General features: G+C 45.4%; 4 protein-coding genes across 5 annotated transcripts; 3 read left to right on the forward strand and 1 right to left on the reverse strand.

Annotated features, from left to right (window-relative positions):
- The first annotated feature begins 340 nt into the window (after window positions 1-340).
- Window positions 341-10,759, forward strand: mri1 (methylthioribose-1-phosphate isomerase 1). Its single transcript, XM_076728355.1, has 6 exons — window positions 341-918; window positions 1,829-2,052; window positions 3,889-4,058; window positions 4,149-4,325; window positions 4,425-4,649; window positions 5,798-10,759. The coding sequence occupies exons 1-6, from the start codon at window positions 787-789 to the stop codon at window positions 5,929-5,931; spliced, it is 1,062 nt and encodes a 353-aa protein (XP_076584470.1). The 5' UTR covers window positions 341-786; the 3' UTR covers window positions 5,932-10,759.
- Window positions 10,760-10,871: 112 nt separating this feature from the next.
- c4h19orf53 (chromosome 4 C19orf53 homolog) lies at window positions 10,872-13,232 on the forward strand. The gene is made up of 3 exons (XM_076728309.1): window positions 10,872-11,006; window positions 11,705-11,760; window positions 11,888-13,232. The coding sequence occupies exons 1-3, from the start codon at window positions 10,916-10,918 to the stop codon at window positions 12,032-12,034; spliced, it is 294 nt and encodes a 97-aa protein (XP_076584424.1). The 5' UTR covers window positions 10,872-10,915; the 3' UTR covers window positions 12,035-13,232.
- Window positions 13,233-13,601: 369 nt separating this feature from the next.
- On the reverse strand, window positions 13,602-17,103 carry LOC143319383 (regulator of G-protein signaling 5). Its single transcript, XM_076728308.1, has 7 exons — window positions 16,650-17,103; window positions 15,619-15,709; window positions 15,421-15,487; window positions 15,268-15,327; window positions 15,129-15,181; window positions 14,215-14,369; window positions 13,602-14,066 (listed from the first exon to the last, which is right to left on the reverse strand). The coding sequence occupies exons 1-7, from the start codon at window positions 16,902-16,904 to the stop codon at window positions 13,899-13,901; spliced, it is 849 nt and encodes a 282-aa protein (XP_076584423.1). The 5' UTR covers window positions 16,905-17,103; the 3' UTR covers window positions 13,602-13,898.
- On the forward strand, window positions 16,701-24,365 carry LOC143319382 (mitochondrial adenyl nucleotide antiporter SLC25A23-like). Of its 2 annotated transcripts, XM_076728306.1 has the most exons (11): window positions 16,701-16,944; window positions 18,154-18,370; window positions 20,083-20,206; window positions 20,344-20,431; window positions 20,781-20,892; window positions 21,069-21,227; window positions 21,380-21,532; window positions 22,142-22,255; window positions 22,407-22,574; window positions 22,656-22,803; window positions 23,139-24,365. In XM_076728306.1, exons 2-11 carry the CDS (start codon window positions 18,176-18,178, stop codon window positions 23,354-23,356), a joined length of 1,479 nt encoding a protein of 492 aa, XP_076584421.1. In that variant the 5' UTR covers window positions 16,701-16,944; window positions 18,154-18,175; the 3' UTR covers window positions 23,357-24,365. The 2 variants fall into 2 exon arrangements, with proteins under 2 accessions (XP_076584421.1, XP_076584422.1); XM_076728307.1 differs by lacking the exons at window positions 16,701-16,944; window positions 18,154-18,370; window positions 20,083-20,206 and having other exon boundaries at window positions 20,343-20,442.
- The last annotated feature ends 9 nt before the right edge of the window (window positions 24,366-24,374 follow it).

Consider the following 24,374-nt stretch of genomic DNA (forward strand, 5'->3'; position numbering starts at 1 on the left):
CAAAGGGAAGGATCGACGCTTCAGTGTTTTCCTGAAGTGGATGTTAGATAAGAAAGAAAAATACTGGTTGTTTTTGTAATAATTAATCCTATTTATTCACATATGTTAAAACAATGAAATGAGACAGAAATAGACGCATCTTTTTTCAGACAATGCTTGCTCCTTTTTGGGGGGGTGGGGGGAGGGGGGCTTAGTGCTTTGGTGTTATGCTAATAACGTATTTGAATGTGAAATTTCCCCCAACAAAGAGGAGAAAGATGAGAGGGGGGATGGTGCACGGAGACAGAAGAGCGAGTCTTGGTAAAATTGGACAACCCGCGAGACTTTGGTGGGCGTGGACACGGAGCGAGGGCTTCCTGCTCGGGTGAACACGTGGTTCCGTGTCTGCCTGCCTGCCTGTCTGTCAGTGTGTGAAGGTCTTCAGCCCTTCTCTCACTCCCCTCCCCTCTTTATCCTCCCATACTGCACACCAGACCTTCTCCTCTCTTTACTCCGTCCCATCCGCACCTCCACCTCCTGCTGCACCTCCCGCCTTCTGTTCGCGACGGTTCCCGGGACTGCCGACAGCCAGGCCGCGGCCGGTCACTTCAGCGTGTATCCGCTCAGAGAGAGAGGGGGAGAGAGAGTGTGTGAGGGGGGAAGAGTGTGTGTGTGTGTGTGAGTGAGTGAGTGAGTGTGTGAGAGAGAGAGAGAGAGAGTGTGAGTGAGTGAGTGCGTGTGCGCGCACCCGCCCGCAACCGGTCCATCCGTGTTATTTCTCCCACTATCCCGCCTCGTTGTTCGGTCATGACGCTGGAAGCGATCCGCTACCGGGCCGGGTCTCTGCAGATCCTCAACCAGCTGCTGCTGCCACACCAGACCGTGTACGATGAGATCCGCTCGGTGCAGGACGCTTACGAGGCCATCAAGTCCATGAAGGTACGGAGCTCCCTTCTCTTTCTCCACCCCTTTTCACCCTTTCTCTCCCGCTTCCCAGCCGACCCGCACGCCCGCTGCAGTGTGCATTCATCCCCGCCATCAGTGTGTTTTTTGTGTCGGCTCTTTTGTGCTCTCACCGCTGCACGCATGTGTTGCCATATGCTCGCCGTCGTGCTCCCGTTGTCGGCCTGTATTTTTGTTTTGGCTGCACCTGCAGCACCCGCCAGCTACCCACAACTCCCCGATTATCCACCCCCCGAAAACCCCATCCTTTATAGTTTTCACATTATCATGTGCAAGCGCGGCGAACAGGGCATCCGCACACAGCCACCCACCCATGAAATATGCCCCCTCCTCCTCGTTCTTTGGGAGAGATTATTGATGAATTATTAATGACCTTTGCCAGGCTTTTTTGTTCGCGTCTTGGTCTTGAGCTGCACTCAGTGACACCTCCGGCTCGTTTCTCCCTCCGTACCTGAAGTCCTGACAGAGGGAGGAGTTCACGTACACGTTGTTCAAGTTCAGCTGGGAACATTTTCACATGTCCACTTCGCGCTGCTCAGCACATATTTCACTCTTTTGTCTTCCCAGTTGCACACACATACAGCAGCTGCACGTTTGATCCTGTGTGTGTGTGTGTGTGTGTGTGTGTGTGTGTGTCAGTGAAGGAATGTGCCATGAGCAGAGGGGGTGATGTCATGATAAGGGAGTCTAATGGCAGAGCGAGAAATGACTCCAAGACAGATGATTTCATTTCAGTCAAAGATGTCGTGAGAACTCTTGGCTCAGTGATCAGCGCCTTACATCTCACGTTCAGATTAATAACCCTCCTGAAAACTGGGAAAGAGCCGTTGGAGCCAAAGAGGAGGACCACCATGCGATGCTGACTCTCCTCTTCCTCCTGCTACAGGTGCGGGGCGCCCCTGCCATCGCCATCGTCGGCTGCCTCAGCCTGGCCGTGGAGTTGCGGGCAGGCGCGGGAGGTGATGACCCTGTGACCTTCATCAGGGAGTCTCTGTGTCACCTGACCTCAGCCCGGCCCACCGCCGTCAACATGGGCCGCGCCGCCCGCGAGCTGATGGAGTTTGCTGAGAACGAGAGCATGGAGAAGAACTCGGAGCAGCTCAGAGAAAGGTGGGCTGGTTGGAGGGAGGGGGCGGCGGCCTCTGAGCTGACGCTGGGCTCCGGGCAGCTCGTCTGTGGTCAGTTGCTTTGTTGTCGTTTGATTCGCTGAAGCGCTGATTGAAGGATAGGTGCACGCACTACTTCCTAATGCAATTTTAATGAAGGTGATGCAGGACATGCGCTTCCTGCTGTTGCATGAAGGAACACATTTCAAAGTTCAACTCCAAGCCAGTGTGAGACGTCAGCAGGTCGGTTTAGTCACAACAGAAGTAGTTTCCCTCCAATATTCCCTCTTTTTGTGACTGTCTGTCCATCTGGAGCAGGGAAACCCTGTCTGGAGAAACACTAAAAGGACAGTAAACATCCTGCTTTTCCTTTTTTTATTCATCATACTGATTAATGCAAAATCTTTTATATGTTTCTACACTTTTGTTTGCCTTCGGCACGGCCGTGTAATTTAGCTTCAGCCAATAATTTCGCCATAATGATTTAGTTAATGGTACCTCCTGGGGCTTGGGATCACTCGTAGCTCATGGAGCCCTGTGGGTCCCTGTTTTGTGTCTGTTCTTGCACACAAAGACGTGATGCACATTCCTCCCAGTGCTCCCACACTGCTGCGTTTTTTGGGCTTCTTCCCCTGATCGGGAAGAAGCCCAAAAAACGCAGCAGTACACCAGCAAAGGCAGGGAAGAAGAAGGCTGTCTGCAAGTAAACCAGGACGTAAACAATGCTGACTTCAAACTTTAAAGCAGCTTTTCAAGTGTTAAATGAGGATAGAAATGTCTTTATGTTTGAAAAACATTTGTTTAGCCTCTAGTATACAACCTGTGTGTTTTGTTCACAGAAACTTTGTTTTCAGGAAGGCTCCACGGGACACCTTTAAGGCCGCTCTGTCAAATACGTAAACCTGAAAGGATCTAAACCTGCGCAGCATTAGCTGCTGCCAGAGCACTTCCTCATTTGTCACCAGCTGCGGGTGTTTTGTTTTTTTTTTTAGTTGTGAGTGAACAGATCACATACCTTGTGAAAACTGAGAAGCCCATACGAACAAATCAGTGTCATTGCAGCCTGAGTGTCAGTGTGAAAATGAAACACCTTGAGGAGTGTGGAACCTAACAGGACTGTAGTTTAGAGCTGCACAAACAGGAGATCAGCAGAATATATGGGAAGGGTGAGCACAGATGTCGGTTTTAGGGAAATACACCAGATTTTGTATTGGTCCAATCTGGCCAATCCATATCGGCTCAAATACTGGTCTTCTATAGTGGATCAGGTGTGGACCAGATGTGACCAATCCTCATTCAGAACAGTTTCTTTGTCAAAGTTTCTGACATCAGTCTCAGTCATCCAGTCACAGCGGGCGCCGGACGGCACACCAGGGCAACCCCTGCCCTCGTGTTACCTCACACTTCAGAGCAGAGAGGTGAACAGATTTTCAATTTAGGAAAAAGAAGAGCAAGTGGAATCAGTATTGACAGACACCCTGAGATGAGGGATCACAATCGGTATCTGGGAAGAACTCCCCATACCGACTGTGAGTCCATTTCCTCCTTTCGAAGGCAGCGCGTGGAGCTGGGTGATGAGTGTGCAGCTAAAAGTCACAGTGCAGCGTCGTGGACGGATCGGGTTCATTAGTTAATTATGTTTCACTCTGAAACTGAAACTATACTACAGCAACATAACAGACCGTGCGTTGCTTTACTGAGCATCGTTTGTTTGAGAAGTAACAGGACAAACAGAAACATGCCTCCATATTGTAGCTGCAGACTTGATGGACACATTAAGTCCACAGCGGCAGACGGAGCCTCTTCTCAATTCCCACCTCTTGTGGCCCCCCTTCTACAGCGTAATTGCCTGGATCGAAGACATGCTGGAGCGTGACGTCAATGACAACAGGAAGATCGGTAACTATGGTGCCCAGCACATCCTGTCTGGCGTCCCGAGGGACTCTGTGACCATCCTCACACACTGCAACACCGGCTCGCTGGCCACAGCTGGATATGGGACCGCACTCGGTGAGACTGGAGCCATGGCTGTGAATAAGAAAAGGAGGTGATGTTGAAACATTTGTGGGGCTGTTACGGTAATAATAACTGCGTGTGCAGGTGTGGTGCGAAGCCTCCATGCACTGGGCCGGCTGAAGCGCGTGTACTGCACGGAGACGAGGCCGTACAACCAGGGATCCAGACTGACGGCTTACGAGGCGGTCGCAGAAGGAATCCCTGCGACGCTCATCACAGACAGCATGGCAGCGCTCACCATGAGAGAAATGGACATCACAGGTGTGTGTGTGCGTGCGCGTGTGTGTGTTGCATCACGTTTTTTTCTTTTTATTCAGTCTGTTCTTTGCACTTACTTACTTCACGTCGTCTCCCTCTCAGCTGTGGTGGTGGGTGCAGATAGGGTGGTTGCCAACGGTGACACAGCCAACAAGGTGGGCACGTACCAGCTGGCCATCGCCGCAAAGCACCATGGGATTCCCTTCTATGTGGCGGCACCCAGCACGTCGTGCGACTTGAGCCTGGAGAGCGGCAGGGACATCATCATCGAAGTGCGCCCCCCTGAGGAGCTCACCAGTATAAATGGAGTCCCCATTGCCGCCCCTGGTAAGACGTGTGTGGCGTTGGTGTTTTTTGTAAAGTAAAAAAATGCCAGGAACAGGTACGAACAAAAAAAGGTTCAGTAGAGGACGGGCAGCGATGGGAGAACGTCATGTTTGCAGAGATGGAGGAGTGTGGCCCAGTTCCAAAGTCTGCCCTGAAGCCTGAACCCTCGCTGTGTTTGACCGACGTCGCATGCAGTGCAGGTGCCCGAGTAAAAAAAAAGGTGCAAAGGCCCCAAAGCTGCTCTTTGTGCTGTCATGAGGCTCCACTTTTCACAGTGCTTGCTGCTGCCTGCCTGTAAACTTGTTCTGGAGATTGTTTGTGGCATTTTTGATGTCTTTATTAGACAGTGACGTTAGAGAGATGACAAGAAATTAAGTGAGAGAGACAAAGATCCCAGGCCAGATTCAGACGGAGATGCTGCAGTTCCAGTCAGTTCCTTATACCTCCGGGCCATCAGGGTGTCCCCTGCCGGTGTTTTTAATATCGGAATGCTATGAATTGTGGGAAAGTTCCCCAAGAAAGTCTGCAAATCTGCAGACTTTCAAAATGTGTTCAGAAAGGGTTTTTTTGTTGGAGCCTGCGAGTCTGTAAAAGCAGACATTGAAGTCGTGTTTTTGGTGAGTTTGTCAGAGGTGAATTGAGTCATTTGATCTCTAATTATGTTGCCAGAGCAGAGAGGTGCTCGGTGACATCACAGTAATTAAAGCACGCTCGTTTAATGAGCTCACTGGCCCCCGGAGGGGAGGAGATGTGCTTGTGCGTCGCTCTCTTCAACGTCCCTCTCACACACTTCTCTGGTCGTACCTGTAAACAGTGTTTCAGAGTGCTGTTATAAGGGCGCCATTATGACATGTTCCTTCATTACCATAAGCGGAGGCACTGCGGTTTACTGTGGAGTCGATCACACGTGCACCACCCCGCTGCTGTAAAACTAATGCTGTTTACTGCTGTTTGAGTCATTTGCTGAAGACTACAGTGCAAAGCTGTTTCTGGACGTTACTGAGCCTTGTTTTAAAATGAAAGTCTACGGCCGTGACGTGTTTCAGAGCCGTTCCCAAACCTGGAGATCAGGACCCCCTTTCAGCTTCACAGTATGACTCTGACGTGCTTCTTATTCGTGTCACTCATTGCTGTTTCCCGCTGTGTAGGCATCGAGGTGTGGAACCCGGCCTTCGACGTGACCCCTCACCAGCTCATCACAGGAGGCATCATCACAGAGCTGGGAGTCTTCCTCCCCTCCGAGCTCCAGGCGGCGCTCACCGGCCGCCTCACTGCCCTCTAAAGCCACTCAGCCCCTCCCGCTGGTCCGTGTGCACCACTCCACCTTAATGTTACACACAGAGACACTCATTTCATCACAGAACACAGACACACAGTCATGGTCGTGGTTTGATTCGATTTTGGTTGACGCACGGTCACTGTTCTATGTCAGTGGTGCACACAGAAGAAAATGTGTTCTTCAGTCTCTTACTCACACACACACACACACACACACACACATGAAGTCACTGCAGGAGTCAAGCAGACACACGTGCAGTCCCCCTTTTCCTTTACGTCCCTCATCGTTACCTGTGGTCTCTCCATCCCACCTTTTCCCCAGTTTTCTGTTCCGTCTTTCACTCTCTCGCTGCCTCGTTCTCTTTCTAAATGGCTTCTTTGACAAGGAATAGTGCTCAGCTGCACTCAATCCCATAAATTCTATTTGGCAAAGAATTTTTCTGAGTCGTTACTGAGGTAATTTTTCAGGGCTTGGTCAAAACTACGAGCAAAAGAAATGTACCAAAATTCCAAGTGGCAGGACTGATTTTTATTTTTGTTTTCAACAGTAGTGGTTCTTATCAGCCATGGTTTCCAAAATGCTGCTACCCACTTGTAAATATACATATCCTTGCTGGTAGTCTGTACATATGTAGAAAACTAACCCCTGCTAGTCAAAGGTACTGCTATTTTAACCAAATATATGGTTATTTAAAATTTAAAGTTGACATCAAAAATGTTATATTAACATTTCATTTCTTTGATTCTGTGTAGAAACCTTTTGTAGAGGAATAATCCAAATTTATAGCTCATAGATTTTCACAACGAGAGAAATTTTTAGTGATGTGACAAATCAGTATTTCACTCTTTTTACCCCGTGCGGCGAAATTTTGAACAAATGGATTTTCTTGATTGGTCCTCGTCAGTCAGCTGAAGCCTACGACCACACATGGCTGTGTTTATACCTCACTCCTTATTTGCATCTTGCTTTTCCCAGTTGTGCTGTATCATACCACACTTGTATTCTCATAATGTACCTATATATATGTAACCATACTTATGTCAGCACCATATAAATATCCACCGTACTGCACAGGACGCTCTGGAAGAAAAGTCTTTTAAAGAGAAATTGTGTCACTTTTGCCATAACAGCTGCTGCTGTGAGCTCAGAGGTCTGCCATGCTGTTGTGTTTCTGTAATACAGGCATCACGATTAAAGGCATAACTCACCCCAAAATAAAGATTTGGTCATCTGCTCGCTTGCATGACAGTCAAGACTTTACTTCCGTTGCTTCTTCTCGTTTAGTCGGGCTTATCCAAAGTTAGTTTTCAACAACAGGTCGATATTTTACAGCCAAGAAAAATGTCAAAAAAAACAACTAATCTCTCTAATTCTCTATATTTCCTAAATCCTGTGTGTTGAACCAGAGCAGAGCAATGCAAGAAAGGCTGAATATTGGACTTTCAAGCTGCAGTCAATATTTTTATATGAACAATGGAAGAAATGACTACATGTAAAGTGAAAGGTGTCACTCAGAGAATCATGGCTCAGCTCCTCAGTCACCGTCAGCTCTGTGGAGCCTTTTAGCTTCTTTCAGCTCACTGTTTTGCTTTCATGCAGTGTCAGTGTGTTGCTTCATGCTGTCGTCGTCTCTCTTCCGTCACAAAACCCAGCTGCTGTCAGTGAAAAGCTCTGCGCTCCACCTGCTGAGGGCCGCGCTGCAGAGACTAACTGATGAGCGTTAATGTGTCCACCTTAACAAACTTCATGAGGCGGTAGTATGTCAGCGTTGTATTGCCAGCTTGTTGCACTGCCCCCAAGTGGCCAAAGATATAAATGAATGCAGGTTTAATGAGCCTCAGTGTTGACGTGATGGAGTGTGTGAGTGATCACTCAGAAGCCTAAAGCCATACACACTTCAGGATTTATCAAAGCCTCGATGTGTGGCTGCGCAGCAGATGACGTCATGTCTTTATTTTGGGGTGAACTTTTCCTGTGAGACTGGGGGGTCTTATCCACACTGCAGTGTCTGTCTCTGCGACACGTAGCGTGATGCCAACAACAATCAGAATGTAATTTTCCACTGAGATGGACTTAATTTAGTTTGGGGCTGTGATCAGGACGGACTTCAGACACTCAGTCACTTCTTGTCTTTGTGCTCTGTTCCGAATGTGTTTCGACTGTTTGGATTAATCCCCTCTTCATAAGTGAAATGCCCCTCAGGCCACTCCATGGGCGGCTGAAGACAGGTAGACATCATGGACTACACAAAAAGTTTTCTCCATAGTTATTAGCTGACATTTCTACTCCTGTTAGCCATGAGTTTGTCTCTTATTGAACCTGAAGATGGTGGAACAGGATCATAAAGCAGAAAAAAATCCCATCAAGTTGGAGATGATTTGAAATGATGAGTCAGTTAAATTAACGTAATTGTCTGCAAGCAAAAATGCCAATTTCCATTGGTTGCAGCTTCGTAAATGTGAATATTTGCTATTTTGCTCAGTGTTATGTCACTGTTAAAGAAATATCTTTGGGCTTTTGACTGTTGGTCAGACGAAATTTGAAGATGTCGCCTGGAGCTCTGGGAAATTTTCAACATTTCTCATTTTCTGATTAAAAAAAAACAATAGAAATGTTGTTAAATTAATCAGTAAGACAGTGACTATAAACTGTAGTCCTGAATGATAATGAACCAGTTTTAAAGCCTGACAGTGACCTCGTATTTACACAGAATGAGGCTGAACTCATGAACGCTGATTGAACTCATGTTCAGAGTCTCGAGTCATTCCCAGGTTTCGTGTGTGGAAGGTGTGTGACTGAGTTTCTGCAGTTTTGTCACCTGGCCAATGATCCTATAATGCGTTTGTTGTTTTGAGAGGCTCCACAGAAAAGTCCCAGATATGGATCTGTACGGGACACACCTACTCACTGTACTGAATGTCACAGGGCCACGCTCAGGGCCCACACTGCTCACTGCCTTACAGGTGCAGCACCAGTATAGCTTGCTGATCAGATCCGGAGAGACAGCAGACCCTCAGTCCTTCATACGTGTTCGTACCGTGTAGCCCGTCCATCATCTCCTCAAACTCACTGGAGAGAATCTCACTGAAAAGCTGACGGTAACCAGACTCCTGAGGCAGCCGTTTGATTCGCTGTAAGTCTGAAAATGGTCGCCCTCAGAAACTCCGACTCCGACCACTACAGCACACTGTGTCTCCACAGTTTTGCATTAACATGCACACTCGTGTCCTGGTTGTGTGTTGTGCATGTAAATGTCTAAGAATGGTCAAGGAAACCCAGATGAGCCCTTATCCCTGATCTCGCTCTTCTGATTCTGGTAGCTTGAGTGCTCCAATAGAAACCAGAATCATGTGACATGTAAAAACACCTGATCCAGGTTTGTCTGCCAGGTGTGCAAGCACGTCACTAACTGAAGTTACATAGAAGTTAATCAGTAAAACAAAAAAATATAATGATTGTTGCTCTCTTCATCCATTCAGATGGAAACCGCAGTACTAATGTACATAAACATACTCAGTGACTCCTGTGCTGGATGACACACAGGTCTGGCGACATAATACACTAATCCCCCTCTGACCTTGCACACTGCCCTTGTGGACTTTGTCATTCGCTTCATTCGTTTCAACAGGTGATAAATCCACTTCGTGATGTAAGCTACAGGACCACTGAGAGGAAGAAAACAGCGTAAACAAAGCTTAATGTCACTAACGACTGCAGTATTCAGAGTGTCGTCGTCCTTATCTTGCTGTAATATAAGCTCACTTCTTCCTTTGCTTCCATCTTCCTCCTCCACTTGTCGTCTGTCCAGCCATCAAACCTCAACTCACAAAGATGCTGTTGGGTCACACGAGCGTAAAAGAAACTTGCGTATTTGAATTTTTTTTCTTTTGTACAGTTCAAGACATCACGTGTTTGGGGGCAAATTAAGACAGTGTTCCAGGCATATGTAGCAACTTTGTGGCCATCAGACCCGCCACGTTTAATTTCTTTCTAAATCTTTAAGAGGTATGAGATTTTTGTTCGTCTGTACATCATGATTATAGCTGTTTGGCTGTGGTTTGTTGTTTTATTTCACATTGTGATTCCTAGTGACTAGGCCATTAGTACACCACACTGGGGAGGCCTCCTCAACCATACACACTACCTCTCCGTCTGCCTACACGGACTCAAACACTGAAATGCATGAACACAAGCGCTCGACATGCCAGGCTGAAGCAGAGCAGATTGACAGATTGTGGAAAAGCAAAACTAATCTGGGCTGAAATTCTACACATCTCACAAATGTTTGCAACTGGAACTCATAGTGAAAAATAATTTGTGGCGGTGCTTTAAGTTTGCCAAAGTAGCCTAGTTTCAGGCAAGTATGTTACGTTGGGTTGCAGCTGAATCTGTCTGAATTACACTATGTTTTTTACACCACACTTTTAAAGAAGCAGCAATATCGTACTGTATTTAAAAAGATGTTCCACCAACTTCCCCTTGAGATGCCCAGCACATGCCTAATAATCAGGTGCCAAAATTCAGCGCCACTTGCCACGTATTTTCCACATTGATTTGACTAATGAAAGCAAGTGCTTATATATTATTCTCAATGATTAGTATGGCCTGCAGTTACCGTGGAAGGAGAGTTGTTCCGATGGCCTCTTTAAGTGCAAGTATGTTATTGTTGTTATTGATAATCACTTGATCTGGGTTTATTTTGTAACATGTGGAGATAGTTCAAAACTGGATTTTTTTTATATATACGTATATGAATATAATACTGTAAAGTGCAGTCATGAATTACGAGATTTCTCTTTCACATCAATACAGTAAAAAGAATAAAACCACAGTGAAATGAGTTGTTTTTGTCCATCTCAAACGCAGTTATATCAGGCTGTCACGGAGACTCCTGTAGGTGGCGGTAATGCAATAACGGAGGACGACAACCACAATTTAAAGCAAAGAAGAAGAAGAGCGGCGCTTTGTGTATTTCCGGTTAGCAAAAATGGCACAAGGTTCACAGAAGTTTAAAGCTCAGCGGCCAGGAGCCTCTAAGAAAGCCCAACAAAACAAACAGAAAGGACCGAAGAAAGGAGGTATGAATTAAAAATCTTACCTGTTATCCAGCGAGTTGCTGAAAAAGGTGTCGAAACTGTTTTAGTCAAATAACATCAACATGTGACCGACACGGACACGAGCACGTTGTTAAAGATGCTCCTGCTTGAATCGTTGAACTTTCCAGCAGAAATTGTGACAACATGACTTCATAACTATTGTGCTGTGTCCTTCAAATATTATCATATTATAAACAGACTGAACGAAAACCTCTGAAGGCGTATGGCCAATGGAACAGGGGCGTGTTATTTACCTACAATAGGTGCCTACCTACCTGTTATAGGTAACTTACACAATTATTTAACTCGAACATAGGCTTTGACACTCAGATGTTTTGGATATTTGCTCAGGATTGAATACCTGTGTCTTGCCTGCTTTGCAGTGTTTGTCTAATATTGTGTAATAGGACTTGGACATGAAGCTTAGATTTTTGTAATTTTAAACTGTTCACTCAGGTGTCAGTTTATCAGGTAAGTACTTTGCTAAACGTGGTGCTGTCTACTGCAGCAGGCCTGCAATAGATCCCACCTTCATGAAAGCTGGTAATGTTCAGAGTCTGGTCTTTAATGTTATTGTGTTACACTGCAAAGTGTTTCTCAGACAGAGCTTTAGTTCGTGTGTTTATTAATTATTTTGATAAATAGCAAATTTATCAGTGATGTTTATTTCTTTTGTAAAGGGAGAGTCATTGCACCTAAGAAGGCTCAAGTGGTTCAACAGCAGAAGCTGAAGAAGGTGAGGACAGTTGCACAGTGGCAGTTTCTTTCAGCCCTTCATCAGTCTGAAGAATTGGTAACAATGAACACATCAGTGATCTTGACTGATGTGGATTTAATATGACCCCCTCTGCTGTTCCCTGAAGGGTCTAGAGGTTGCCATCAGGAACAAGATTGAGCAGGAGGTGACCCAGAAGGCAAGCTCATCCCTCCACAAGCCACTGAGTGTACTTAAAGGCTCTGAAGGTAAAGGGAAGCCAGGAGCAGCCCGCCCAGGATCCAGCACCAACTAGGACAACCATGCACCTACAGAGCCGAAGCTGACTGTGCTGAACTTAAGGTGTTAGTCCTGAGAGACGCTGACCCCGTGATTCAGATTTAAGATTAGTGCCAGCTATCTGTATGTTTTTGAATCCTGAATGTTTCAGCTGACTTCAGGCATGTAGAAAAGTCAAATAGTCCTTATTGTACAAATACCAGTCATGTGTTTTTCAGTTTACAAAGAAATGTATAAAATAAGGGAACATGCGTTCTGGATAAATGCATCACTGGGCCATATAAATTCCAGAAACCTCCTCTAGGGGGCACCTCAGGACTTTGTTGACTCACTGAGTTTCTTATTTGTTGCTTCTGTCTTGTTAAAAATAATGATTTAACAAGAAACCATAATTTGATATGCCCTTGGGTTGCACCATAAAAACAGCTTTGTTTCATGCTGTGATAGAATTTTATGACTGTACAGAAAACAAAACAAGAGGAAAAGTGGCTTCATATAATGTTTTTAAAATAAAAAAAATTAAGACACTAAAGGTCACTATGATCTGCTCATTCCAACACATTCCTGTTAGATATTTTGTCGCCCATTTGAATGCAAAGTCTTTGCTGGTTTTTATTTGTTTTGGGTTTTTTTCTTCAAGAAAGATCATTGGTAAGGAAGTGGCAATGGTTTCAGAAGGCCAGACAGAAGACTTCAGCGTGATAAAGGCTCAGAGAAGTGCCTCTGCACATGGACAGTGTGGACAGTCACTGGTGGCTCTTCCCAGATAAGCTCATATGTTTCAGTGAGCTCAAGCTGCTGGTGTATCTGAAGCAGCTACGTGGGGAGTCCAGTGCTCCCACAGGCTGGGGGAAACAGTACGAGTGTTTGTTTGCTCTGTAGGACTCAGTAACATTAGTCTGAGAGTGGATTAACATCCACAGATTTAGCCTGGTCAAGACTAAGTGTAGTGTTTTAAGAGTATTCAGTGTTCTAGACTCCTGGACTCCTGTTGAAAAGTTAAAAAAAAAAAAGGTTTGGAACCAGTGCAGTACATCCAGAGATACTGAATGTTGTATTCCATTCTTCTCTCTTATCCAAACCTGCTGCCTACATTCACCACAATGCAACTCAACCAGGTCCCCGCAGGTCGATCAGAGATTCAGCTGCGTTATGCTTAAAGTGGCTCCACACCCCCAGATTGTCTTTCAGCCCAGCCGTCGCTGACTTAAGTGAAAAAATGAAAAAAAAAAAATTGAAGATTCCCTTTTAACTAATTTAATTTTTTGAAGTAAGTCTCTGCTATACTGGACTCAGAAGCCAAGGTGAAGCCGTTCAGCTGAGGTGTGCCTCAGGGTTTGTCTTCAGTAAACACCACCATCTAAGGAAGTGGACCTGACTTTTATCAAGGCCACCAAGTTAGACCAGCACTGTGATCACAAGATAGACAGCGATATGCTTGAACACTAAACTGTTTTAATGTCAACATACGCTCTCAAGCAGCCTGTACCAGAACAAGTTCAGCAAGCTTCTGTATGAAAACATATTTCTACCCAGTATGTATGTAAATAAACACTGATCACTGTCATTAAATACCACATACTCCCTTTTACGAGGTATTTATTTAAATCCTTTGTGAATGTTGTAGCTTATTCAGTCCAGAGGCACAATGTAGTTACATCTAAATAAGTTTCACACTTGAGGTCTGTATGAGTCTCTTTAACAATGTCTACAACTCAGTGTCATTACAATAACAGCATCATGCATACAGTTCACAAGGTACAGCACTACCATATAGAAAACAATCACAACACAAGCTAGTTAATTAAAATACCTGCTAAAACACAAGACTGGTCAGCGCTTATGTCTAAAGCATGTCTGCGGTGATCAGCGGTGTATGTTCAGAAAGCCTTGATGGCCTCCGTGCAGTGAGGGGAGCGCAGGAACCTGGGGAAGGAGTCTTTGGCCATCAGGTTGTAGATCCTCTGCTGTGCCTTCTCGAATGTGTCGGCACACAGAGAATCCATCACACTCAACACGGCCTCTCGGGTCTCAGCGTCCAGGTTTACCTGAGGGGAAAACAGGAGGTGAAAAGATTCCTTTTCCTGACTGCACACATCACCAGATCCCATTCATCGTTTTCAGTAAGTGTTCACACACTTCCTGCAGTCTTAATGCTTCTTGTTCCTCTTCTATCACACTGCCCTCTCCACTAACCTCCTGCGGGGCATCAGGGTTGATAAACTGGCTGTAGATGCTGCAGGCTTTGGTCTTTGAAGGAGAAACCCTGTAGTCCTCACAGGCCAGCCAGAACTTGAGGTTCTCCTCACTGAACTCTGAACGCAGGAACAAACGAAACGCCTGCAGACCATCTGCGAGAGAGAAGACCGAAAGAGAAGGAGAGGAGGACGAGCCAGAGGGAGGGGATAAAACAAATCGAGAGGAGTCCATGTGAGAAAAAGATGAATGCAACTCGGGCCACATATTCAACCAAAACCTCAGGTCACAACCTCTCGTGCTTGCTCGGCAAAAATAAACCCAGGGAGCATCTCTTCCCTGTGGCTCTGTCGTGGAAAACATAAAACACGTTCTGTAGTGAAATTAACTGAACAGTGATCGAAAAATTGTGACCGTTGCCTGAAGTGATACTCCACTGATTCAGTGGTGCATTTAGTGGACTCAGAAGACACATAACAAAGGGTCAACATTAAGGCACCACAGGTCAAGATGTCCTGACTGTGAGACTAGCTCCACTAACACTGGACACACACTTACCTGAAGGGGAATATCGTCAAGGCATGAGTATCAATATATTAGACATGGATTTATTTGTAAATTTGTATACTACCCCAATTCCAAAAATGACGGGATGCGGTACAAAATGTAAATAAAAACAGAAGCAGTCATTTGCAAACAAACTGTTCACTGTAGTAATGTAGTAATCTTCCTTGGCATTAATGTTGTAAGTAAACCATGACTGTGAGTTAAATTCAGACATCGCTCATTTTAGCATTTATTTTATTATTTAACTTCTGCTTTTCCATAGGTCTTCTGTTAAAAATGTGCTGCTGAAAGAACAAGCTCACTTTTGAAGTGATATACAAAGAAATAAAGGCAAAACACTTTCTTACTTTTGGTGTTAAGCAGAGTTTCCAGGTCCTGAAAAGCTTTTCCATCCGGAACCCTGAGAAGAGAGACAGAGACACTTCAGCGTTGCTGTCGAGTGAGTGGGTTACTATACGTTTGAAACATGGGTTTCAGAAGGTTTACTTGTGGTGCTTGTGGTGCGTCTCTGCCAGATGGCTTAACTTCACTCGCATCTCTTTGGCCCTGAAACATACAGGCGCAGTTAATAATACAAACTCTGCAAGCAGGGAATCACATAGTCACACAGAAAATATGATGACCCAGTTGCATACTTACTTCTCCAGGCAGGAGGAGGGCAGGGAGGAGAGCCCCTTACACATTGAGGCGTGTAGTCTGAGAAAACCTGCAAAGGAAAAATGAACAGAGCGAGCTGTATTTGACCAGAGTAGACGATTTCCTCTGAGTTCTTCAGTCAGTCAGTCAGTCAGTCAGTCAACTTCCCAAAGTACAGCGTACTGCTCTTATATACTCCACCTGTTTGCCATCTGTCAGTCTGCTCCCCTCCAACCAGCAGGTGCAGAGAGAGGATGAGGACGGAGGTGTACGTGCTTACAGGCCATGACACCTGTCAACAGGAGACACAAAGCGTGTCAGCACATATAATTGGAAAATTAAAGCAAGGTCCTAGCTTCCTGTGTGTGTGTGTGTGTGTGTGTGTGTGTGTGTGTGTGTGTGTCTGGTCAAGGATCATTTAGTCTTAAAAGTCAGTCATAAACAAAACCTAGATTGACCTTTCGAGAGTTACGCTCAGGAGAACGGAGTGATGAGGGAGGAGCAGGTGTGCAGGTGACACCGCTCCTCTCAGAGCGTCAGACACCTGCAGGATGGAGGAGTGAGCGTTGAATGTTGATGGAGAAGGCTGTGGACCACATGGGAAAAAGCGCCTGATCTTCCTCCTCCTTCTTCTTAATCTGCCCTCTCTTTTGTTCTGCGTGTTATGAGGCTCTGTGCAGTCAATGCTTATCTGTATATCACGACATGATGTCATTTCATATAAAAGGAGGAAAGCTTCTCTGTGCTCACCTCGAATTTGTGAACATCACAACCAGACTGGAAGCTAATTATAGTCTGATGTTCAACTTACACAGGTGTAATGTGGGAAACTTCAAGTTGAATGATTTCTAAGCAAATGGTAGCAATAACAAGCACTCTGCACTCGCCCCCCCCCCACACACACACACGCTTCATATTCTTTTGCCGTTTTCTGTAATAACGCATCAATTATTGCTAAGAACAACAACAACAACATTTTAGGGACTTCCTGCAAAGTGTCCGGTCAGAGGTTTCTGGGCTGGAGGAGGACTGATGACCTCACTATTTACTCCTGTCCAGATCCTGATCAAGGATCTTTGCTCTGTCTTTACAGTATTCATCATTAACAAACAGTGTCAATAAGCAGCTGAGACAAGACGTGATTAAGAGCCAGGCAGACTGTGCACCGTTTAAACACGGGGTGTGCGGCTCGTAGCTGGTGATCAGCCGGTTCGTCCTCCTCTCACACGGACCTGACACTCCTGGCCTCGGCTGGCTGTCTGGCTCCGCCGCTGGGGGACGGCAGTTTCTCTCGCTTCCTGCTTCCTCAACAAGAGTCGCTGAGGAATCTGCATGACCGAGCGATCGACAGTACCGAACACTGGTCCTCTGTGGACCCGCTGAGCCCAGAAGGAGCTTCTTGGTGTCAAATCCGCTTCCAGTACGGACTCAGGTCCAGTGAACTGGGCTCCGAAGCCGCTGGTTCCTGTCGTCCTGATCCTCTGCATCCCGCCATGGGCGGCGGGTCGGTTTGGAGGTGAACACACAGTGAGTCAGAAATGGTCTGGAGGGTTTTATTATTTGGCCATAACAGCGTGCAGAGAGTGTGAGGATGAGGTGAAACGCGGTCATCAGTGGGTTTGTTGTTCTCGTCTTTGTGGATCAGCCTGCGTCAGTCTGCGCGCGTCTGAGCTGATGGCTTACAGCATTATCAATATATCGATAACGACCGATCATTTCGCCAAACATCAGTCATCGCTGCCCTCCGCAGAGTGTTTTTAACGCCAGAAATGACAAACTGAATTCTGTCAGTGTGAATGATGAAGACCGATGATGAGGGTGCGCACAGAAACATCATCTCAGTCCAAAGCAGAAGGTTTCCTCTCATACAGTATGACCTTTAAAACAGAGCCTATTCAACTTAAACTGCACTGACGGGCTGCTGTCCTCATGCAGCGAAGCCCAGTCAGATAAAGTAATCCTGGTCAGTCTCACTCAGTGCTTTCTTCAACTCAGGGTTTATGGCCCCTCAAAGCGCAGCTGTACATGCGTGGCCCCTCTCACACTGTGTGTAAGTCTGGCTGTGATCCATCCAACCAGAAGGTGACATTTTCCCTGAGTCCCCAAAAACTGTGTGTGCATTTGAATATTTTTTGTCTTATTTTCTGTCCTAAAGGGGATCTCCTCTGGTTTAACACCCTGAAGGCTGCGCACAGGGCATGTGGATGACTACTGTGTGATTTAATAAAACTAAAACATTATTACTGGCATAAACAGTAAACATGTAGAACAAATCAAATGTCTCAATAAAATGGTTACAGTATACATGGTCTGCTGTGAATGTGTGAAGACAGAGGATTCCCAGATTAATTGGATTATAACATGAATTATAATCCCCGTGCAGCACTGTCCGTTCCTCCTCTCTGGTTGAAGCTTGAGGCTCGAAGCTACATCAGCTGGTAGAAGCATAACTCAGCGAAATCTCCAACCGAACTGTTGGCAAACATCAGGTTTTGAGATGGAAGAATAATGTTTGGAATGACAAAAAAAAACAACAACGATTAATGATTCTGCTGCTTCAGTGGAATTCTCTTTTACTGATCCCTCAAAATCATTGCGACCTTTTGTGGTTTGGATCAGATCAATTATGCTCTTTGTCTTTTTTTTTTTTTGTTTAACTCCTTGAACTTTGGTAGATGGAAAGACTGTCCTGTGTCAGCCTGTGCTGATTGAACTGATGGCCTTGTATCTCATCAGCTGACTCTGACTGGAACCAGTTATGGGACCCCATTGGATGTGGTTCCCTTGGGCGTGCTGCCAGGACAGCAGATCCCCCGGTCTGGACAAGGACAGGGAAAAGCGCTGGGCTGAGCTGTTCCATCAGCTGGATCTCAACAAAGATGGATTCATCGACATCCTTGAACTGCGGAAAGGGCTGGCAGGCCGAGGCCTTTCCAGAAGCTCCCTGGAGAGGGTGAGACAGCTGGACACCTGTCGCACACACACCTGTTTGTTTACTATGTGGGGGTGAATATTACATATATATCATATCACATTAAACAAATACAATTGTTATTGAAATTACAAAAACTCCCCAGCACCAGTGTTTTTAAGATAAGACTTTTTTTGATCCCACGCCGGGAATATTCTCCTGTTCAACAGAAGACTGAAAAGGAGAGGTAGAAAACATTATGTATTGGCAAGAAAGTTGTTGGTCAGTGGAGTTACAGCTGGTCACCTGATATCAGCGTCACCATCAGTGAATCAATCAACCGATAAATGATCCCTTATTTGTCTTCTACTAAAACTGTGATGAATTAACCAGCATGCACTGAGGGTTTCCTGTCTGATTCCTAGAGTACCTCAGCTGTTATTCATGCATAAAAATTCAACTGGAACTGGTCTGTTTACAGCCATTTGTTGCTAAACTGGTGACAGGGCCGCTGCTTAAACCAGTCCTGTGGTCTAACCTGTTGCATGCCTGTGTGTGTGTGTGTGTGTGTGTGTGTGTGTGCGTGTGCGTGAGAGAGACAGAGGTGTTTACAGGGATTTTCTTCTAATAATAAATCAGAATCCAGTGATCTCTCCCGTCCACATTAAACATCCAGTGGTGGCCTGTGAGATCCTTCCCATTTCTCATGATGAAGCTGATCTGTTTGTGCAGCAGCAGAAGGACATCAACAGCATAACTCCACTGTGAATACACACAGTCTGTCACTCTCAGTCTGTTTGTTTTGGCAGAAAGTGTGAGGGTCACCAAGAAGCCTCACTGCCACTTCCTCCTGTGCTGCCTCTCTCTCTCTCCTGCCTGTGTGTGTGTGCGTGTGTGTATGTGTGTGTCTGTGTGTGTGTGTGTGTGTGTGTGTGTGTGTGTGTGTGTGTGTGTGTGTGTGTGTGTCTGTGTGTGCGTGTGTGTGTGTGCTTGTGCGTGCGTGCGTGCGTGCGTGCGTGCACATGTAAAGGGCAGCATGCTGTCTATTTTTGTATAAGGAGCAGGGTTTGTAAGATGAGAGTGATAACCTTTCTCTGGGTCCTACACTTGATCTCTTTGCTCATATGGACCATTGTCCAGACTGTCAAGCAGTGTCAGCAATTCTTATTGAAGCAGTTGCCATCACCATTTTTAGTCCACATTTACTGTATTTCATGTAGCTTTATAGTCTGGGCCCAGTTTTCTATAACTTCAAAGACTATACTTCAGGAATGGGACTGGATCAGAGGTGCATCTGTATCTTTCCCACCATGATAAATTAAATTCCCTTCATGCCATAATAATAATAATAATAATAATAATAATAATAATAATAATAAGAATAAGAATAAGAATACTAATAATAATGCTGTAGCATTATTTCTCCAACACGTGGCAAAACAGAACAGTACTTGCAGAGTACAAACCTGGAGTGCAATCGTGATGCTGTGGTATTTCATGTTTGGGTCACCTCTTGCATTTCTACTGATAGACCAGGACAATGTTTGGCGTAGTACACAATTAGTCACAGACTGCCTTCAATATCATACATCGACATGCCGTGATGTTTAATGTTCCCAGTGTGGACACAGCCAAGCTGCTCTCTGAACGGACAGATTCAGGCATATTATGTATGTAACTTTGTCACTGACCAATATCTGCCACATGCCATACCTTTGCTTTTCATTGCCTGCTCTGACTGTCCTCGTTTGCAGCTCGTGAAGGCCGGGGACACCAACCAGGATGGAGTCCTGGACTTGGAAGAGTTCATGCAGTATCTTCGCACCCATGAAAAACGGCTCAAAATCATGTTCAGGAGCCTGGACCGGAACAATGATGGTCGGTGGCAGCCCACAGTACACACTGAATAATCACTGATGGTACTATTACTTCAAAATGTTTATCTTGAGATGATTCTTAAACTTTCTCCATCCTTTCATTTCTCTCTCTCTGTGCGTGACGGCGGATCTCTGCAGGTCAGATAGATGCAGCGGAGATCCAGCACTCTCTGCAGACCATCGGTGTGAACATTAGCCTGGAGGATGCCACCAGGATTCTGCAAAGGTCTGCTAACAGTATGTCGATGTGTGACATAACAACACATTATAGATCTAAAGTATCAACATCCACAGAGTATAAAAACCTGTCGTGGATGTTAACAACTCTCAGGACTGAAAATGAATCTGCATTACCCTCCTGTATTTACATGGCAGCTGATAGTTTCTTACCTTGGTAGAGACTCTGATTATAGATTGTGTTAAAATAAGAAGAAGATCATCCGGTGTTATACTTCCAAGGAATTAAAGGAGTCCTCCTTCTGTCTAGACGTGAGCAGATGATGGATCTGACCTCTGTACCTCAGTGGGTACCTGCTCTATGAATTTCAGAACTTACTCGTGTGTTTGTTCCTCAGAATGGACAAAGACGGCACCATGACCATTGACTGGAACGAGTGGCGAGACTACTTCCTGTTTAACCCTCTCAGGAACATGGAGGACGTGGCACGCTACTGGAAACGTTCAATGGTGAGGTCACACACACACCTTGAACAGGATCAGCACTGTGTATCTCTACATAACGACGGGTTCAGTTTCACCTCAGACTGACACACACGGGTGTCCTTTTGATGTTCCAACTCTGCCTTTCTTCCCCTTTATTATCATAATTTCTGATCCTGATCTAACATCCACGGGCCCAGTAGATGTTGGATATAGGTGAGCAGCTGACGGTCCCAGATGAATTCTCTGAAGAGGAGAAGAAGTCTGGCTATGTGTGGCGGCAGCTGATGGCAGGAGCCATGGCTGGGTCTGTATCTCGGACTGGGACTGCCCCCTTAGATCGCCTCAAAGTCTTCCGACAGGTCAGTGAGGGACAGTTATGATTCCGTCGCTTCGATAACTCCGAACCGAACGATCATTGAATGTGTCGCTGCTTATGTGTGAAGTTTTCAGGTTATGATGGTTCGTGAGATGAGGGCCATTACCGCCTCTCTCTGACTCTCCGACTCTGCAGGTTCACGGCTCCACTGATTTTAAAGGGAATGCGCGGAGCAGCTTTCAGATCATGCTGAAGGAAGGAGGACTGCAGTCGTTGTGGAGGGGCAATGGAATCAATGTTCTTAAAATTGCCCCAGAAACCGCCATCAAGTTCACAGCTTATGAACAGGTGGAGTGGACCTGAGACATTCCCTTATTGTTTTTGTTGTTGTTGTTGTTGTTGTTGTTGTTGTTGTTGTTTTTCCACTCTATCTTAATGTTTCTCTCTTCCTCCTACATCTTACTTTCTTTCAAGAAAATTGATACCAGTCTCATGTCTGCACATGCTAGTTAGCTTAGGCTGGCTGGTTACCATGGTAACAGTGACAAGAAGACCCCAGGAAGTCTCAGCTCCTGGCTGAATCTCACCGTAACCCCTTGTATAAACTGCTGCGTGATGTGTTTTTCCACGTTCTGTGAACATGATGTGTTAATTGGTGAGATTGTTGGCGGGTGGGTTCTGTTACCTGTCGACAGAGCCAAGCTAGCTGTTTCCACCTGTCTCCAGCCTTTAGGCTAAGCTAAGCTGGCCAGCTGTTGGTCGTTGCATCATATTTATTGCACAGAAGAGAGTGTGATCAACCTTCTCATCTAACGCTCAGCGAGCAAATAAACAAATTTCCCAAAATGTTGAATTATGTCTTGAAGAAGCAAGTTTATCATTTCTCATCTGTCTTAATCACAACTCCTTCAAAGTATGTTAACGTTATTCTTTCCTTTGCTTTATAACTCGGCATAGATCAAGAATGTGATGCGTGGCGGTAATGAAAGCAGAAATCTGATGATTCATGAGAGGTTTGTTGCCGGCTCTTTGGCTGGAGCTACAGCTCAGACAGTCATCTACCCAATGGAGGTAATATCAGGGTCATACACACATAGAAACACTCATGTAGCTTCAAGAAAACACACTTTCTGGGTCGTATGACAAGTGAAATGCGTGATGTTTTTTCTCTTTCTGTTCCTCCTTGTTGTTTTTCCTTCCCACCTCTTCCTTCTCTCTACAGGTGCTGAAGACCCGTCTCACACTAAGAAAGACAGGCCAATACTCAGGAATAGCAGACTGTGTCAAGCAGATCATACAGAGAGAGGGTGTCACAGCCTTCTATAAGGGCTATTTACCCAACATGCTGAGTATTGTCCCTTACGCTGGCATCGACCTGGCTGTCTATGAGGTCAGACAGACATGAAAGCACACAGTTTTCACAGTGCATCTCCATAGTGTTTGCCTCCTTCTCACTGCCTCTGTTCCACAGACTCTGAAGTTTGCCTGGCTGAACAGGAACAGAGGTTTGGCTGACCCAGGGGTCTCGGTGCTGGTCGGCTGCGGTGCCATTTCCAGCACCTGTGGACAACTAGCAAGTTACCCGCTGGCCCTGATCCGCACACGAATGCAGGCACAAGGTCAGGATATTTCTCTGTACTTTCCTCTAATGTGTCACCCATCTGTGTGCACAAAGAAACATTTTGCAAACCCTAAGATTAAATCTGTGAATAAAGGACACCAGCAATGATTTAGCTAAATTAATGTAAGAACATTCACCACATTTGTAGTTAATGAGACAGAAAAAATGCAAAACCATCAGGGTGATCTCTTAACTTAGCTATACAAACATACACAGGAGAGACGGTCAAACATGGCTTCTGTGCGTGAGCACCTCATGCAGTCAGTTTTGCAGAGTCATGTCATGAGAGACCAGGATGTGTCGATGGAGCTCATCTTTTTACTTTTCCCTCAGCTTCAGTGAAGGGAGCCCCAAAACCCTCAATGTTGGCCTTGCTCCACAACATTGTGACCAAGGAGGGTGTGGCCGGACTTTATCGAGGAATTTCCCCCAACCTGCTGAAAGTCATCCCAGCTGTCAGTGTGTCTTATGTTGTCTACGAATACACGAGGATAGTCCTTGGAGTGGACATTGAGGGTAGGAGGAATGGGAAAACTGTAGAAAAAGGTTAAACGGTCTGGAGTGGCTTTTAACTGCAAGCACGTACAGATCCATTGGCATGAGGATTCGGGCTTTGGACTGTGCATCATACATGGTCGTATGATCAAGAGTCTTGAGTTTTCAACATGAGGATGACAGGATGGAAAATGAGCCATGGAAGGAAAAGAGAAAAACAACACATCATCATTATACATAATCTGTTGCTAACAGTTAGACCTCACATGAACTGCTGTGATGAGTTTCTCGTGTGATATATTGCACTGCAATGCACGCCAGCAGTTGTGTGAAAGCTAATCAACTAGCCTCCTGCTACTGTTTGGCGTGACAGATGAAGACTTGCATGAACTTGCCTGAGAACGAACAGAACCAAACATGAAAACTATGTTACATTCCTACAGTATTATCTTTTCTCCTAGGTGGTATATAGAGAAGACGAAGGATTTGTACAAGGACTGATCCAATTTCCTGTTCTGTAAGTGAGGGGAACCCGAGGTCGCTGCACACCAGTGTGGTTACAGAGTCAGGACTTTGATTGACTTGTACAGAAACAAATGATAAAACGACAACCAAATATTACTGAACCTAACTACTGAATGACAACTGAACTGGCTGATGGTGAAAAAAGGAAGTGACACTGTCTCATCTTTTTTTTCTATAAGGGTTACTACTGAGTAGAGCTTAAAAAAGGACTTCAGGAGTGAAACTGTCAAAGCCATATCAAGAGACATAAAGGACTCATGATACCCTCTAATGCAAAATGCTCATGATCCTATGCAGAAAGGTGTGTTTGTGTCTCTTTTTTTTTTATGTTTGAAACACACTACAGGGTCCAGTGCCACACAGTATTTTCATAAACTGCATGTGCACAATGTCCAGGTTTAAGACTATGGCAAAGAGCTAACTTTGTATCATGAAACAATAAGAGGTGATATGTAATGCTAATGAGCATTTTTGATCTATCAGTATTTATTATGGAGTGTGCAAATAAAAGCATGCCTGGTGCCGCTATCGGCAAATAAATGCCATTGA

The sequence above is a fragment of the Chaetodon auriga genome, chromosome 4 (assembly GCF_051107435.1).
Source record: "Chaetodon auriga isolate fChaAug3 chromosome 4, fChaAug3.hap1, whole genome shotgun sequence".
In the NCBI taxonomy this organism is placed as follows: Eukaryota; Metazoa; Chordata; class Actinopteri; order Chaetodontiformes; family Chaetodontidae; genus Chaetodon; species Chaetodon auriga.

Excerpts from the sequence above, each read along its gene's own strand:
- mri1 (XM_076728355.1), top strand. The coding sequence starts at position 787 with ATGACGCTGGAAGCGATCCGCTACCGGGCCGGGTCTCTGCAGATCCTC. Across the intron at positions 919-1,828 it reads AGGCCATCAAGTCCATGAAG|GTGCGGGGCGCCCCTGCCAT; the intron begins GTACGGAGCTCC and ends CTCCTGCTACAG. Across the intron at positions 4,650-5,797 it reads AGTCCCCATTGCCGCCCCTG|GCATCGAGGTGTGGAACCCG; the intron begins GTAAGACGTGTG and ends CCCGCTGTGTAG.
- c4h19orf53 (XM_076728309.1), top strand. The coding sequence starts at position 10,916 with ATGGCACAAGGTTCACAGAAGTTTAAAGCTCAGCGGCCAGGAGCCTCT. Across the intron at positions 11,007-11,704 it reads GAAAGGACCGAAGAAAGGAG|GGAGAGTCATTGCACCTAAG; the intron begins GTATGAATTAAA and ends TCTTTTGTAAAG. Across the intron at positions 11,761-11,887 it reads AACAGCAGAAGCTGAAGAAG|GGTCTAGAGGTTGCCATCAG; the intron begins GTGAGGACAGTT and ends TGTTCCCTGAAG.
- LOC143319383 (XM_076728308.1), bottom strand. The coding sequence starts at position 16,904 with ATGCAGAGGATCAGGACGACAGGAACCAGCGGCTTCGGAGCCCAGTTC. Across the intron at positions 15,710-16,649 it reads GCCGAGGCCAGGAGTGTCAG|GTGTCATGGCCTGTAAGCAC; the intron begins GTCCGTGTGAGA and ends TCCTGTTGACAG. Across the intron at positions 15,328-15,420 it reads CCCTCCTCCTGCCTGGAGAA|GGCCAAAGAGATGCGAGTGA; the intron begins GTAAGTATGCAA and ends TGTATGTTTCAG.
- LOC143319382 (XM_076728306.1), top strand. The coding sequence starts at position 18,176 with ATGGGACCCCATTGGATGTGGTTCCCTTGGGCGTGCTGCCAGGACAGC. Across the intron at positions 20,893-21,068 it reads GCTACTGGAAACGTTCAATG|ATGTTGGATATAGGTGAGCA; the intron begins GTGAGGTCACAC and ends CGGGCCCAGTAG. Across the intron at positions 22,256-22,406 it reads CAGTCATCTACCCAATGGAG|GTGCTGAAGACCCGTCTCAC; the intron begins GTAATATCAGGG and ends TTCTCTCTACAG.